General features: G+C 46.8%; 1 protein-coding gene across 8 annotated transcripts in view; it reads left to right on the forward strand.

Annotated features, from left to right (window-relative positions):
- Positions 1-15,443, forward strand: part of AAK1 (AP2 associated kinase 1) — a 256,640-nt gene that overhangs the window by 197,673 nt on the left and 43,524 nt on the right. For 3 of the 8 annotated variants that reach the window (XM_082254799.1, XM_082254800.1, XM_082254806.1), the window contains one exon: positions 1,657-1,767. The exons of the other annotated variants lie outside the window; for them this stretch is intronic. In XM_082254799.1, the coding sequence (XP_082110925.1) occupies positions 1,657-1,767 (111 nt within the window). The remainder of the gene's footprint in view (positions 1-1,656; positions 1,768-15,443) is intronic. 8 annotated transcript variants of the gene reach the window in all.

Below are 15,443 nucleotides of genomic sequence, written 5' to 3' on the forward strand. Positions count from 1 at the left end.
CTGGCCTTGAATGCTTCTTTGGCTGAATGAGCACAAATTCCCAGGCACACTTCAAATCTTGTGGAAAGCCTTTCCAGAAGGCAAGGTTGCTACAACTGCAAGGGAAAGTCAATTGGAAATCCAACAAGCTCCTATATGTATGATGGTCAGGGGCCCACAACCTAATGGACATACAGTGTAACAGCTTGAAGCTGGGTTAATTTTGGGCAAAAGCTTCAATTTTCCTAGCATTTTTGCTTTGTTTTATGTAAATTAGTGCTGCTGACATCTTTGTATTGAATCCTTAGCTCTAGCTAATCCAACAAAGCCATATTTTTAAGAAGTCAAGCTATGGTAAAATGTTGATGATGATCTTTGAAATGTATAATATGTGTACAACAATCAGCCATAACTTTATTGACCACCCACTGTATATTAAGTAGATTCCCCTTTTGCCACCAAAACATTCCTGACCTTTTCGAGGCATAGATGCCACTTGACCTCCTGAAGGTATGCTGGTATCTGTCACCAAGCCAATAATAACAGACCCTTTAAGCCCTGTAAGTTGCAAGGTGGGGGCCTCCATTGATCGGACCTGGTTTTTCCAGCACGTCCCCCAGATGCTCGATCGGATTGAGATCTGGAGAATTTGGAGGCCAAGTCAACGCCTCAAACTCAGTTGGGTTGATTTACTAAAGGCAAATTTACTATGTATTGCAAGTTCACTTGTTCCAGAGCTTAGTAAACAAAGGTAAAGCGTCACTTTGCAAACAATACTCAATCACTTGCAAGGAAAATTAAAAAACACATTTTTGCTTGCACGTGATTGGATGATAGAAATCAGCAGAGCTTCCCCTCAGATCTAGAACAACTACATTAGCAGTGCACTGTATATTTGCATTTAGTAAATCAACCTCCTCATGTTCCTCAAACCATTCTTGAACCATTTTTGCTGTGTGGAAGGTGCATTATCCTGCTGAAAGAGGCCACTGCCACCCAGGACCACCATTTCTTTGAAGGGTCTTACTTAGTCAGCAAAAGAGTTTAGGTAGGTGGTACGTGTCAAGTAACATCCACATGAATGTCAGGACCCAAGGTCTTTCCAGCAGAAAATTGCCCAAAGGATCACACTGCCTTCGCAGGCCTACCTTCTTCCCATAGTGCATCCTGGTGCCGTCTCTTTTCCAGGAAAGCACAGAACAAAGAATATGTCACCAGCATCTTAAGGATCTACAAAAAGGTCTGTTTAGTGAGGAACCCATAAGAGGTTTCCTGTCTTTTTCTGTAATTCGCAAATGTTTTAATTAACAGTTTGGTTCAGCAGTTTCAAGTGAGGTGGCTACGGATAAGTCAGATCTGCACCCTCTATGCTTGGAGTTATTGGTTGAATTTCTTACCTGGATGAATAGATTGGTAATCATGGGGCAGATGTAATGTGTCTTATTGGTGATCACTGAGGTGTTATCTGAGGCCCCACTTGGAGTCTTAGTGCATAGAAGGTATATACTGTATCTGAGTAGGCTAGGACTAAGATGCATAGCCTTATTTAGCTGACAATGCTCCCTGCTCTGAGCTCTGATTCCTGCACCCAGAGATTAGTAATTCATTTAACAAAAGCAATATTGTATTGTACTAACACACTGCCATCTTTTTAATGCTGCACCTTGGGATATCCAGACTCTCTCACTGGGGAGGACTCTCTTCTTGACTACTCTATTTTATCTAACCCTGCGGCTGACCTTCTTGACGAGTTTGCCCCTGTATCTCTTTCTGCTCCAACATCTGCAGGTAACAATAAATAATGTATGTGTGTACGTTGTATCTCTTACATTTCATTCCGAAAGTTATCTGTGTGTATGATGGTATAGCTGTGTGCTTTAATCGTGCCGTTTCCATGTCAATCGACCTGTTTAGTGAGTCAAACTCTTGACACCACTTCAGCTCTGGAAGATTTACCCCCTTTCATGACCAGGCCATTTTTTGCGGGACAGCACTGTGTTATTTTAACTGACAATTGCGCGGTCATGCGACACTGTACCCAAACAAAACTTTTGTCCTTTTTTTTCCCCCCCACAAATAGCTTTTTTTTTTTTTTTTGTGGTATTTGATCACCTGCAGTTTTTATTTTTTGCGCTATAAACAAAAAAAGGCAGACAAGTTTAAAAAATAAAAACAATATTTGTTACTTTCTGCATGCGATAAAAAAATGTAAAAAATCAATTTAGGCAAATATGTATTCTGCTACATATTTTTGGTAAAGAAAAATCCCAATAAGCATATATTGATTGGTTTGCGCAAAAGTTATAGTGTCTACAAACCCTGGGATATATTTATAGAATTTTTATTTATTTATTTCTCTATCGTCCATTAACAGACGCAGCCTCCATCTTCATTAGCTGAATGGGTTATGCTGCCCCCTGCAGGAGTAGTCTAGGCAGGAAAAATGTAAATGTGCGTGCCCACGGGCCCGTCCCCACAGGCATAGCCCACACACCCTCTGCTCAGCAAACCAGTTTGTTTCTGCCTACTGAAGGAGTCGGACCTAGGTTTTCTGCTGGGACTTCGGTCTCAGTTTTTTATTTTTTTCAGAATATTTTTTTATTTTGCTTTACTCACTTTGCTAGGTAGTGTTCAGGGGGATCCTCATGGTGATCTGCAAGCAATGCCGGTTGGGGTTTCGCACTGGATGATCTAGATCCTTATGGTCCCCCCCTAGCCTAGCCTTCGAGCATGAGCAGTTTATAGTCCCGCACTAGGCTTGACCACGATGGTGCCCTTTTCTGGATAGGGACGAGCCTGCGAGCGGATGCCTCGCCGGGACGCGATGACCTGGAACGCCTTGAGTCGCAGCGTACCCCTCGGCTGGCAGCCCCACCACTTCGGATGGGAGGAGGTCTGCCTGGAGCGGAGCCCACCTGGTCCATGGTATGGTGAGTAACTGTGACCCCCCCCTTGCCCCTGGTGGCCTTAGTGGAAATGGTGGCCCCTGTCCTGGGGATAATGAGACCAACCTGTACTTCCTAAAAGATCCCCCTGGTCTGTCCGGTACCCGGCCTCTGTGCCCTGTCTCCCTCTCCCGCCCCCGCGGGGGGCTATGTAACTGGAGCTCCTGGCATCCTGAGGGGGTGGCAATAGTACCTTGTTGCTTGCTAGGTCTTGTTGTAGATCCTTGAGGCCTTCATGGTGGGGGTCCCTGGCCGCATGGCACGCCGCGGGCGCCGCCATCTTAAGTGTGGGCAATATGTATATATTTTCCATTGACTTGTATGGGGCAGCCATTTTCCCTGAGCATTCTATTAAAATGCATTGGCAACCATTTTTGTGTAGTCCTATTGAACTGCACTAGCATCATGGCCTTTTACATCCAGGTCGAGGTCACTTCCTGTGTTTCTTCCTGCTGCAGGCCGTTCAGGAGGGTTCTCTCTGGAGGTGATACAGTACTGGGGTACTTGCGGGCATATCCCTGCACACTCTGCTTTTAGTGTATATTTAAGGGGTACTCTGCAGACCATTGTGATTGGTGGTGACAACCACACTTCTTAAAGTGACAGTACTCAGTTTTTCTGTAACTTTGAAAATGGAGTCCCAGGCTGTAAATTCACCCTCCCAGACAGTCTGGATCGCAGTCGCTGGCCGCGATTTCAGCAGCTCTGAAAAACCTGGCAACAAAAGTTGATTTTGTCATGAAAAAGGTTAATAGCCAAAAACGGCAGCTGCCTTCTCCATCTTTGGTGGAGTCCTCTAATTCAGAGGCTGATGTGATTGCCACGGACGCCTCCCCTACATGAAGGGTCGCTGTCCTCGCAGTCAGATGGTGAAGAGGACCTCTCTTCAGCTGCAGCACGGGAAAGTGCTTTGGTCTGATTATTTCAGTGAGGGAAACTTTAAAATTGGCTGATGAGCCCACGCTGGCAAGACCCATAAGTCTGGCAAGGCGTTTCCCTGTCCCTAGACTTTTCACGATATTGTGAATGACCAATGGCGGCGCGTTAAGCATGTGCTAGTTGTGCCACAACGCTTTTAACGCCGGTACCCTTATACTGATATGGTCTCCATCCGTTGGACGGTGCCACCTAAGATGGACCACCCTGTTTCCAGGTTAAACAAATCTTCCATTGTTCCTGTGCAAGATTCCCCGGTTTTTACGGATCCGGTGGACAGGCGGGTGGAATCCCATTACCGCCATCTTCACGTGTTGGTGGGTTCCATTTTGAAATTGGTCTTTGTGTCTGTTTTGGTATCACAGACAGTTACGGAATGGATTAGGGTTCTGAAAAGGAACTTGGACCCTGACGTAGTTCGCCCATAACTGATGAAACTTGAGGACCAGATGGCCCAGGCCCTGGTGCTCCTGTGTGATGCGTCCCTGGATGCAGCTCCCCTGGTGGCCAGAGTTTTGTTTGTGGGGGATTGCCCTACGGTGCATGGTTTGGCTAAAGAGCTGGTCGGCTGACCAAGCTTCCAAGAAAGCCCTGACGGATCTCGCTTTTCTGGGAAAGCGTTTGTTTGGCAACTCACTGAATGAGTTGATCAAGGGTCTGACTGACGGGAAGAGTACTCTTCTTCCTCAATCCTCTAAAGGTAAAACATCCCGTGCAAAGCGGGGTCCTTCCTTTACTGCTCATAGGCTGTTTTGTCATGCCGCCGGGGCACTGTGACGGAACCGTCGACCCACACCGTGCTTGTGGTCTTCCGTCAGTATAAGGCTTCCTCCAGTCTGGACATATAGAGATATTCCAGCCGCCCCCCATACAAGAACTAGCCTGAACTTAGCTTGTATGTGTCTGGAAACAACTAACTCCTTTATTAACACAAGCAGTAGATTTTTATACACTTGAGAAGCATGACAGTTACTACATGAACAATGGCCTGAATATTTACATAAGTATCACACAATGAATAGCTAACGAGGTACAGCTGACTAATCCCATCTAGACAAGGTTATCCTTCACATGCTAATTAGCTCAGCGTACTTAAGTCAGCCTGGAAGCCCAGACTGCCGGCACCAAAAGTAAAACAAGATACAAATACACATATTATAGTGTAAATACTGAGAACCCACAGTAAACAATAGATGATCAAATCAACATGATTTACAATCCATGGAAGACAGGTGTTTTGGCTGATGACAGGCATCTGTTACAAGTCTGATCAACTGAGCAGTCCAAACCATCAATTTATCTGTCACATAGTTTTTTCAGTCTCAGTGACGGTGAGTACCGTCACATATCTTCCCCCCAAAGGTAGACGAACTAGGTACCAGACCCCCAACTGGTCTGTGCCTGAGTTCGTCGGGTAACAAGTCCCAAAGAGTCAATCCATCATGGCACCTTCCTTGACAAAGTTCCACATAGCTTGTAAGTTTGTCCCGGCAGGGCGCATGGAGCTCTCATAGCCAATCAGTCTGTTGAAGTCTGGTTTGGGCAGGCCAGACTGGGCTTTTTGGTCACCCTGTGTCCCTAAAAGACACAGGGTGATTTAGACATAAGAATTGCCTAGCGGGTTGAGAGAGGTATTTCCCAACCTCTCTAAGGTTAGCTGTGTTCCAAGGACCCCCCAACCAAAGTGACTACCGTCACATCTCTCTGCTTCTGGAAGGAGACTAACACAGGAGGGGACCCCAAATGGGTTGACTTTGAAGGTAGTCTGTAGTTCCAGCCCCCCAATGTCTATACCCACACAGTACCCCAAGCAAATTGTCCCAAAGGGAGCATTACTCACCCAGCCAACCTCTGCCTCTCTCTCAGAACATACCCGCTGTAGGGAAGAAGCGTGGACTGGCCCTTCTCCCTGGAGTCCTTTCAGCTGCTGGAGAGAAGACAGGGTGGCTGGGCTCACTCCCTCATGCTGTTGGGGATCTGGGCCGACTGCCCAGCATCCCTTGGGTATACAGGTGGGGATTGTAGTCTCATCCACCTGCTCAGAAAATCCATCCCTTGTGAGTTGAGGGCAGAGGCCAGCAGCACTCTGCTCTGTTGCCAGCACTTCTGCTGGGGACTCCACGTAATCTGCTCCGGCAACCTCTTGTCTCTTCTCCCCCTGGATCCTGATCTGCTGCTGGGGACTGACCACCACCTTCTCACCCTGGGTCTCCGGGACTACTGCAGGTGTGGGGCAGAGGTCTTGGACCCTCTGTCCAGTTGTCAGCGCTTCTGCTGTAGAAGTTTCTTGTAACTCCACACATGCTGCTGGCCTGAAATCCCATGTCCCTGTCAGTGGTGTAGCAGAAAGGTCAGCTGCCTCTTCTCTCTGGGAGGCTGAAGCTGCTGTTGGTGTTGGGCAGAGCTCAGTAGTGCTAGGCCCTGATGCCAGCTGTTCTGCAGGAACATAAACTGAAAAGTCAGTGGCCTTGCACACATCTTGCTGGGTCACCAATTGTTGCATCCAGAGGTCAGCAGCGCTAGGCCTGGATGGTTGCTCATCTGCTGTAGGCTCACTGTGATGTTCCTCCTCAGAAGAAAAGTCTAATAAATCTCCAGTCTCTGGAATTGCTGAAAGTCCGGGACATGGACTGGTGGCACTTGGGCCCAGTGCCAACACTTTTGTAGGTGATTTATAATCCAAATCATCTTCCAATGGAAAGTCCATTAAATTTGTAATCCGTGGTTTGGGAATGAAGATGGCTTCCTCTTCTCCCATACCTTTATCCAGCGGCTGAACAGATGCATTCCTCCATCCAAGCTCGTCCTGTGCAGAAACAGGTTTGTCAAGGTGAGTCAGCACTTGCTGCATCCGCCATAAGACCTCCGCATCCAAAACCGTGGGTGCAGGTGTGCAAAGCACACTATTACTGTGCCACATTGCCGACTCTTCATTCACGATTTCTGGACTGTCAGCTGGTACTTCTGGGTATTCCCAGGCAAGGGGAGCCCAGGCCTGGCACTGAACAGAGTCTAGCAGCTGTCTGTAGCCGATCTCCAGCTCCCATTCCTGATTGGCTAGAAATTCCAAATCTTCCAGTACCCAGTGAACGTCCAAGACATTCAGCATCTGTTCTCTGTATTCCAATATTTCCTCCAAACGCCACTCCAAATCACTCCCAAAGTCAGGGTCCTCAGACAGCCTCTCTAATAACAGCCCCAGGCTGCCGTAGCAAAAGCCTTCTGTTGGGCTGCCATCTGCTGTCCATGGGCACACTTGGGTTACATACCAGCGGAGGGCTCTATAGCTCTCATCCAACCGCATCTCCACCTGAACCAGCCTGCTTAACTCAGCTTTCCATTCCTTATGCGGTTGTCTCCCCAAAAACACCATTCGCACTTCGTACTGTGACCAGTACCTTTCCTGGAAGGAGGGGAGGATTTTTCCCTGGTGTCGCTGCTCACAGGCTAGCGCTTCCTCCCAGAGTTCCAATCGGATTGAATCATGCCATCCCAGCAGGACCTTCTCTGACACCGGTCCCCTGTGCTGTAACCGCATCTCTCGCAACCTCCTTCCGAATTCCTCTTCCATGGCGGCTGATATCTGTACCTCTCCTCTTCTGCTCCCCGGACCTTGGATCCCGGTGGAGGTTTGGATGTTCCAGACTGCAGGAAGCATCCCACCGCTTGCCACCAATGTGACGGAACCGTCGACCCACACCGTGCTTGTGGTCTTCCGTCAGTATAAGGCTTCCTCCAGTCTGGACATATAGAGATATTCCAGCCGCCCCCCATACAAGAACTAGCCTGAACTTAGCTTGTATGTGTCTGGAAACAACTAACTCCTTTATTAACACAAGCAGTAGATTTTTATACACTTGAGAAGCATGACAGTCACTACATGAACAATGGCCTGAATATTTACATAAGTATCACACAATGAATAGCTAACGAGGTACAGCTGACTAATCCCATCTAGACAAGGTTATCCTTCACATGCTAATTAGCTCAGCGTACTTAAGTCAGCCTGGAAGCCCAGACTGCCGGCACCAAAAGTAAAACAAGATACAAATACACATATTCTAGTGTAAATACTGAGAACCCACAGTAAACAATAGATGATCAAATCAACATGATTTACAATCCATGAAAGACAGGTGTTTTGGCTGATGACATGCATCTGTTACAAGTCTGATCAACTGAGCAGTCCAAACCATCAATTTATCTGTCACATAGTTTTTTCAGTCTCAGTGACGGTGAGTACCGTCACAGGCACAATAAAAAGGTAAGCAGTTTAGAGCTTCTGGAGGGTCTAAGAAGCACTGGGGCTTCCAGTCAGTCCGATGCTGCGGCAAGTCCTCTTCAGCATGAAGGGGCGCCCTCACCCTTTTATGGGGTAAGGGGACGTCTACACTTTCAGTAACCCTGGACTTCCTTCGTTCAAGACAAATTGGTTTGTTCCGGGTACAAAATCAAATTTTGGTCCCGGCCGGGGGACAGTTTTTTTTCTGTCAAACTTTCACCTGTCTCCAGAGCGTTTGAAAGATCTTCGGGAAGCTGTGCAGGACCTCCTGGCTTAATGAGTGATCGTGCCGGTTTCTATTCAAACCTGTTCACAGTGCCCAGAAAGGAGGGCAAGATGCATCCAATCCTGGATCTCAAGGCTCTGAATCACTTTGTGAAGGTGCAGAAGTTTTGAATTGAGTCCATTCAGTCGGTGGTGGCATCCTTGAATTGGGGGGGATTTTCTGGCCGCCATCAATATCAAGGATGCGTATGAGGGACATCAGCGATTCCTCTGCTTTGCAGTGGCAGAGGAACATTTTCAATTTGTGGCGTTACCCTTTGGTCTCGCCTCCGCTCCCAGAGTTTTTACCAAAGACCTGGCCCCTGTGCTAGCCTTGTTACGTCAGAGGGGAATCTTGATTTTCGGATATCTGGATGATCTCCTGTTGCGAGCAGACTCTCATTCGTCTCTGTTGGACAACATCTTTATTACAGTTCAGACCCTTCAAGAATTTGAGTGGACGATTAATTTCAAGAAATCTGCTCTATCGCCATTCGTATGGGTCACTTATCTGGGGCTGACTCTCGACTCCGCTATTGCGAGGGTCTTTCTCCCCTTGGACAAACTTCAGAAGTTGGAAAGGGTGATCAGGTTGCTGATGGATGCCTATCAGTCCTCCCTGCGGGCCTGCATTAGGGCCCTGGGTCTGATGGTGTCGACCTTCGAAGCGGTCCCGTTTGCTCAGTCTCATTCCAGACCTCTGAAGAAAGAGATTCTGGCAAAATAGAAAAGGGACCATCGGTCATTGGACCGAAAGATTTGTTTGAGTCATCTCAAAGTCAACCCTATCCTGGTGAATCCAGTCTCCTGCTTTGTGTCAGGGCAAGTCCTTCCTGCCACTGTTCTGAACGGTGGTGACCACGGACGCCAGCCTGTCAGGCTGGGGTGGAGTGCTGGGGAAGTTCTGTGCCCAGGGGACTTGGGAGTCAGAAGAGTCCACCTTGCCAATCAACATTCTAGAACTCAGAGCGATCAAGCTTTGCCTGTACCACTGGACGAGCCGGCTACGCGGTTCCCCAGTTCGGATGCAGTTGAACAATACCACGGCTGTGGCTTACATAGTTCAGCAAGGGGGCACCAAGAGTGTCCTGGCGGCCTAGGAGGTGGACGAGACTCTGGTTTGGGCGGAAGCCAATGTTCCAGCTTTTTCTGCAGTCCACATCCCGGGTGTGGAGAATTGGCAAGCTGGTTATCTGAGTCATCGGGTGTTGGATCAAGGGGAATGGTCCCTTCATCCGGAGGGGGATCTGTTTGCGTCTCGCCTCAACAGAAAGGTCCAGAGGTTTGTGACCAGGTCTCAGGATCCTGTGGCCTAAGCCACAGATGCTCTGGTGGCTCCTTGGAGCCAGTATCGGCTGATTTATGCCTTCCCTCCCAGTATCGGCTTATTTATGCCTTCCCTCTGCTCCTACTCCTGCCAAGGTTTCTTCGCCGGGTGGCGTTGGAAGGCATTCTGATCGTTCTGGTGGCACCAGACTGGCCTTGGCGATCTTGGTACGCAGACCTGGTAAAAATGGTCGTAGATCCTACATGGAGAATTCCTCTGCGGGAAGATCTGCTGTCTCAAGGACCAATCTTCCATCCTGCTTTACGGTCCCTGGCTTTAACGGCTTGGCTGTTGAAAGCAAGGTGTTGAGGCCTTTCTTACTAGGTGAGTCCTACCCTTTTGAAGGCCAGGAAGTCGACGTCCAGGAAGATTTATGATCGCACGTGGAAATCGTACATTTCATGGTGTGCATCGCTGCAACTGCACCCTCGCTTATTTTCTGTAGCTAGGGTTTTGGCCTTTTTACAAAAAGGGGTTGAGCAGCACCTGACGTTGGCCAATATCAAGGGTCAGTGTCGGCCTTGGCTATTTACTTCCAATGTCCGTTGGCTACTAATAGCTTGATTCACACTTTTATTCAGTGGGTGCGTCATCTGGCTCCTCCGAGGAGATCTCCGTTACCCCCGTTGGATCTCGGTCTGGCTTTTTTCTGTTCTTCAAAAGCCTCCTTTTGAGAATATTAGGGAAATTTCTCTGCTTTCCTTGTCGCAGAAGGTTGCCTTCCTAGTCTCTATTACTTCTGCTTGCAGAGTATCTGAATTAGGGCGCTGTCCTGTCATTCACCTTATTTGGTGGTCCACATCGATAAAGTGGTTCTCAACCTAATTAGTCTTTTCTCCCTAAGGTGGTGTCGGATTTTCATCTTAATGAAGACATCGTGTTGCCTTCCTTATGTCCTAAGCCTAAGCATCCCAAAGATTTTGCCTTGCACTCTTTGGATGTGGTTCGGGCGATAGAGTTTATCTGATGGTTACTGAGTCCTTTAGAAAATCTGACTCTCTCTTTGTCCTTACAGACGGTCCTCGCAAGGGTTTGGCTGTGTCTGCTGCGACCATTTTGAGGTGCATCAGGCAGACGGTTGTTCAGGCTTATTTACTCAAGAGTCAGGTTCCTCCTTTCCCTGTGAAGGCGCATTCTACTAGAGAGCTGAGTGCCTCTTGGGCTTTTCACCATCAGGCCTCTGTTGTACAAGTTTGGAAGGCAGCGACTTGGTCGTCTGTGCACACCTTTACAAAATTCTACAAGATGGATTTGTTGGCATCTTCGGATGCCTCTTTTGGTCGCAAGGTTTTGCAGGCTGCTGTTTCGTAAGTGAATGAATGTGTTTTTTTTTATTTTATTTTTTTCTCCTAGGGGTCTTTAACCTGGGTGAGCTCCTGTTATTTGGTTGAGCTCCATGTTGCTTAGTGGGCTAAGTTAGCCTTGGAGTTTTACTTACTGGTTGCGTTCTTCCCACCCCTCATGCCCACACTGCTTTGGGACGTCCCATTCAGCTAATGAAGATGGAGGCTGCGTCTGCCAATGGACGATAGAGAAAACAAGATTTTTGTAAGATCTTACAGTAAAATCTTTTTCTCAAGTCAATTGACAAACGCAGCATCTGCCCCTCTGATATAGGGATGGTTTTTTCTTCACTGCTTATAACTAAACTGGTTTGCTGAGCAGAGGCTGTGTGGGTTATGCCTGTGGGGACGGCCCCGTGGGCGTATACATTTAAATTTTTCCTGTCTAGACTACTTCTGCAGGGGGCAGCATAACCCATTCAGCTAATGAAGATGGAGGCTGAGTCTGTCAATGGACTTCAGATAAAAAGATTTTACGGTAAGATCCTACAAAAAGCTTGTTTTTGTTTTTTTATTAGTAATGGCGGCAATCAGTGGCTTATAACGCAACTGCCATAATGCGGCAAACTAATTTGAACATTTTTTTGGGGACCAGTAACACTAATACAGTGATCAGTACTAAAAATATGCACTGTCATTGTACTGATTACACTGGCGGGGAAGGGGTTAACATCAGGGGTGATCAAATGGTTAACTGTGTGCCTAGCTGGTGTTTTTTCTTACTGTGTGGGAGGTGCTTTTACAAAGGGAAGGCATAGATCCATATCCCTGGTTTGCAGAGACACAGGATACATGCCTTTTGTACTGACAGAACGGCTATCTTCCTTGTTAAATCACTGTTCTGCCTGTGTACAGAATGATCAGCAAGTGCCGGCGGACATCGAGTCCATAGCATCCACTGATCAGCTCCTGCTGTGTAGAATCACAGTGGGAGCGAAGTGCAGAATCACATGTATATACTGTATACACATGATCCTGTGCAGCGTGGGCGCCCCTGCAAATTACAAATAATAACTACCGGTTCTCAAACTCTTAGTTACTGTATATTCGGCTTCAACTTCTGACTGGACAATGAAAGACCAGCAACAGCCTGGTCAGGTAATCTCTCTCCTACTGTCTTCCTACTGTCAGCTTTTCCCCTTCCAGTCCAAGCCAATTATGGTATCCCTCTCCTACATGTGAAAAAAACATAGGTTTTTTGCTAGAAAACTGCTTAAAACCCCCAAACCTAAATATAAAAAAATGTATATATTTTTTTTTGAAGAGGCCCTAGAGCATAAAATGGTGGGCATATTTTACATGTCACACAATATTTGTGGAGCTGTTTTTCAAACGCTAATTTATAGGAAAAAATACAATTAAATGAATTTTAATGCACAAAAACACAATATAATACCCACTTGTTTTGGAAAAATATAAGATGTAATTGTATTTGAGTAAATAGATACCTAACATGTTAGGCTTTAAAATTCCATCCATCTATGGAAGGGCAACAAATTACAGTACCTAAAAACCTCCATAGGCAGCACTCTAAAAGCTTTACAGGTTACCAGTTTAGAGTTACACGGGAGGTCTGGTGCTAAAATTTGTGCTCTCATTCGGATGTTCATGGCGACACCTCACGCGTGGTGTGATTGCGGTTTACATATGCATGCGGGACCTACAGACTTGTTTGCATTTGTGTGTGAGCCTCAGTACCCCTCAACATTTCACAATACCCAAACCCTCCCAAAAATCCCTCAGTCCCCACAGTACTCAGTAACCTCCTACAGTGCCCCCAATAGTGTCCCAGAGTGCCCTAAGCCCCAGCAGTGCCTTCCAGTCTCCACATTGCCCTAGCAAAATCTAGCCTCCTGGAGAAACCAACCCCCCCCCCCCCCCCCTCCAGACACCGCATTTCCACAGATCTCCTCCACCAAGCTCCCTTCAGAAACCTCCTCCTAGCCCATTACTTCTCACTTCTAAAGCAGTAGCACTCGCTTTACCTGCAGTCCGTGGTGTCTGCCGATGCAGTGACCTGTCCTGGCATGTGGCGATGGGGGTCTCCTCTCAAACCCTTCCTTTCTCGGTCAGCTAGACCTATAGGCTCCACCCACCTGGCCCCAGCGGCCATGCAGTGAATTGAATTGGCTGCCGGCCGACCGCGGAGAGTCCAGGTGAGGGGCGTAGGCTCAAGGAGCAACCCAGCTGCCTTTGAAATGCGGCCTGGCAGGCCCCGGTCCACTGGGCAGATGCCCGCTGTGCCCGATGACCAGTCCGGGCCTGCTTGACACGCTTGTTATTCCAAAGCCAGGTGACTATTTTTTCGATTAATTAGAAAGGCATCAAAACTGCGGTGTAGGATCTATAGAATCGGTTTTCCTGGGACCAACCTTTGCATATGATAAGAAATAATCATAATGTGCAAACTGTGTTCATGTACAGCATTGAGTCATGCATGAGAAGGGATAACCAGGTAGATACACCATTACGCTGCAATAGTTGGCTAACTGTAGGGTACTTCACTTAAAATAACATCTTTAGACTGACTAATTGAATTATGATAGGACATTCATTTTGAAGGTGAAGTCTAGTATTGCAGGTAAATCATTAAAGACTAGTACAGACCGAATGTCGGACGGCATCAACCGTTTTAATAAAAACAGCCCGACATTTGGCCCGGGTATACTGCAGCTGGTCATAGTTTGGCCGGCTTCTGTCGAAGGGGCATGACTTGAAAAGATCTGCCAATGGCTGAGAGTGCAGACCAGATTGTTCGGGGGGCAGGGGCTGTCCCCCTGTCAGAACAAAATAGCACAGCAGGGGAGATCGCTGTACTAACATCGGGTAGTTAGTACAGTGGCTCCCCCTCAGCCTGTTGGGTTGAATTAAAAAACACTAGTAGTGTGTATGAGGCTCTATAAACAAGAACAGGCTAACTACTATTATGTCTAAATAGTCCTACTGCTGTGAGATATATTCAGGAGCAGAGTGTGTTTAAGAAAGCCTTTTTTCAAGGTTTCCTTCTTAGTGGCCTTGTCGCCAGACTATTAATTTCCATGACAATCTTTCTAGAAGGTTTTATTTGCATAGAACTTATTTTTTTATGCCTTGTTACCTTTAAAATACCTCCATCCTGAATGTGAGCTGCCATCTTGAATGTGATGTAAGCAGCTGCAGCCGACTCCAAACTGTTATCCAAGTTACACGCTATAATAATCTCCTTTGCGCCTTGCTACTTTAAAGGTTAGTTAGGGAGGTGAGGGGGAGGGGCAGAGGAGCTGGGCCAACACAGGGTAAGACACTCCCAGAAGAGGTGAGGGCTGTGATGTACAAGGAGGGAGGGGGCTGTGCTGCAGTTTTGACTCTTCCTGAAGTCAAATTTTCAAGCAAGTTTAGAGGCACGTTGCAAGTGAACAAAAAAACAGCTTGACCTTCGGAAGATTTACCCATTTCATGACCAGGCCATTTTTTGTGATACCGCACTGCGTTACTTTAATTGACAATTGCGCAGTCATGCAACACTGTACTCAATAAAATGTATGTCCTTTTTTTCCCTACAATAGAGCTTTCTTTTGGTGGTATTTGATCACCTCTGCGTTTTTGCGCTATACACAAAGAATAATCAAAAATGTTGGTTGCGCCTATCCGTGTGCAATCCAATTCATGTTTTTAAGCCAAACTTTACTTTCCAACCACAAAACTGCTATTATTTTTCAGTGACAAACTTTCTCGTGTACAATAAAATAAAACAAATGTGACAGCCCCAAATGATTATAATTCAATTAGTAGTGCTTTTCTTCTTTCAAATATTTTTCCCTTTAAATGTACATCTCATATCCCGCATTGTTTCCACCTTCACCCTTGTGGATTTTAGTTAATATAATTGTGTAGTGACTCCCACTGCGCTCACCTCCCAGTTTAGACCGGTTTCCAGGTCTAAAATCGCCTTCCCCTGCTGGGGTAATTTCAGGCCCCTCAGCTGTTCAATCTCCTTCCACTGAACTGGCTTTGTCTGGACTTCCTTTCCTCCATGTCCTCTAAGTATAAAAGATACACTCCCATTGTGTAGTATATAAAGGTTTCACATTTAGGTGTATGTTTATGATACAGAGAATCTTTTTTCCCAGTTCACTACTTGGTATTTCTCAAAGGAAAATGATCTCCTCTGGCACCCTGTTTATGAAGTGGAGAACTTCAGTTCTTAGAGGGAGAACAGAGAAGAAGTTTTTCCTCTGAAAACGGCCGAGATCTGTGTATGAATGGGCCACCTGTATTCTTGTTAGACACAGTGAGATTACAGTACCAGAAAATCACTGGTGCCCGTTTATTAAGCAGTGGTAATTTATCACTGCTGAGTACACGGGCATTCCCAGAGGAGACCCCCC

Source organism: Pelophylax lessonae (genome assembly GCF_965119305.1).
Source record: "Pelophylax lessonae genome assembly, chromosome: 4".
In the NCBI taxonomy this organism is placed as follows: domain Eukaryota; kingdom Metazoa; phylum Chordata; class Amphibia; order Anura; family Ranidae; genus Pelophylax; species Pelophylax lessonae.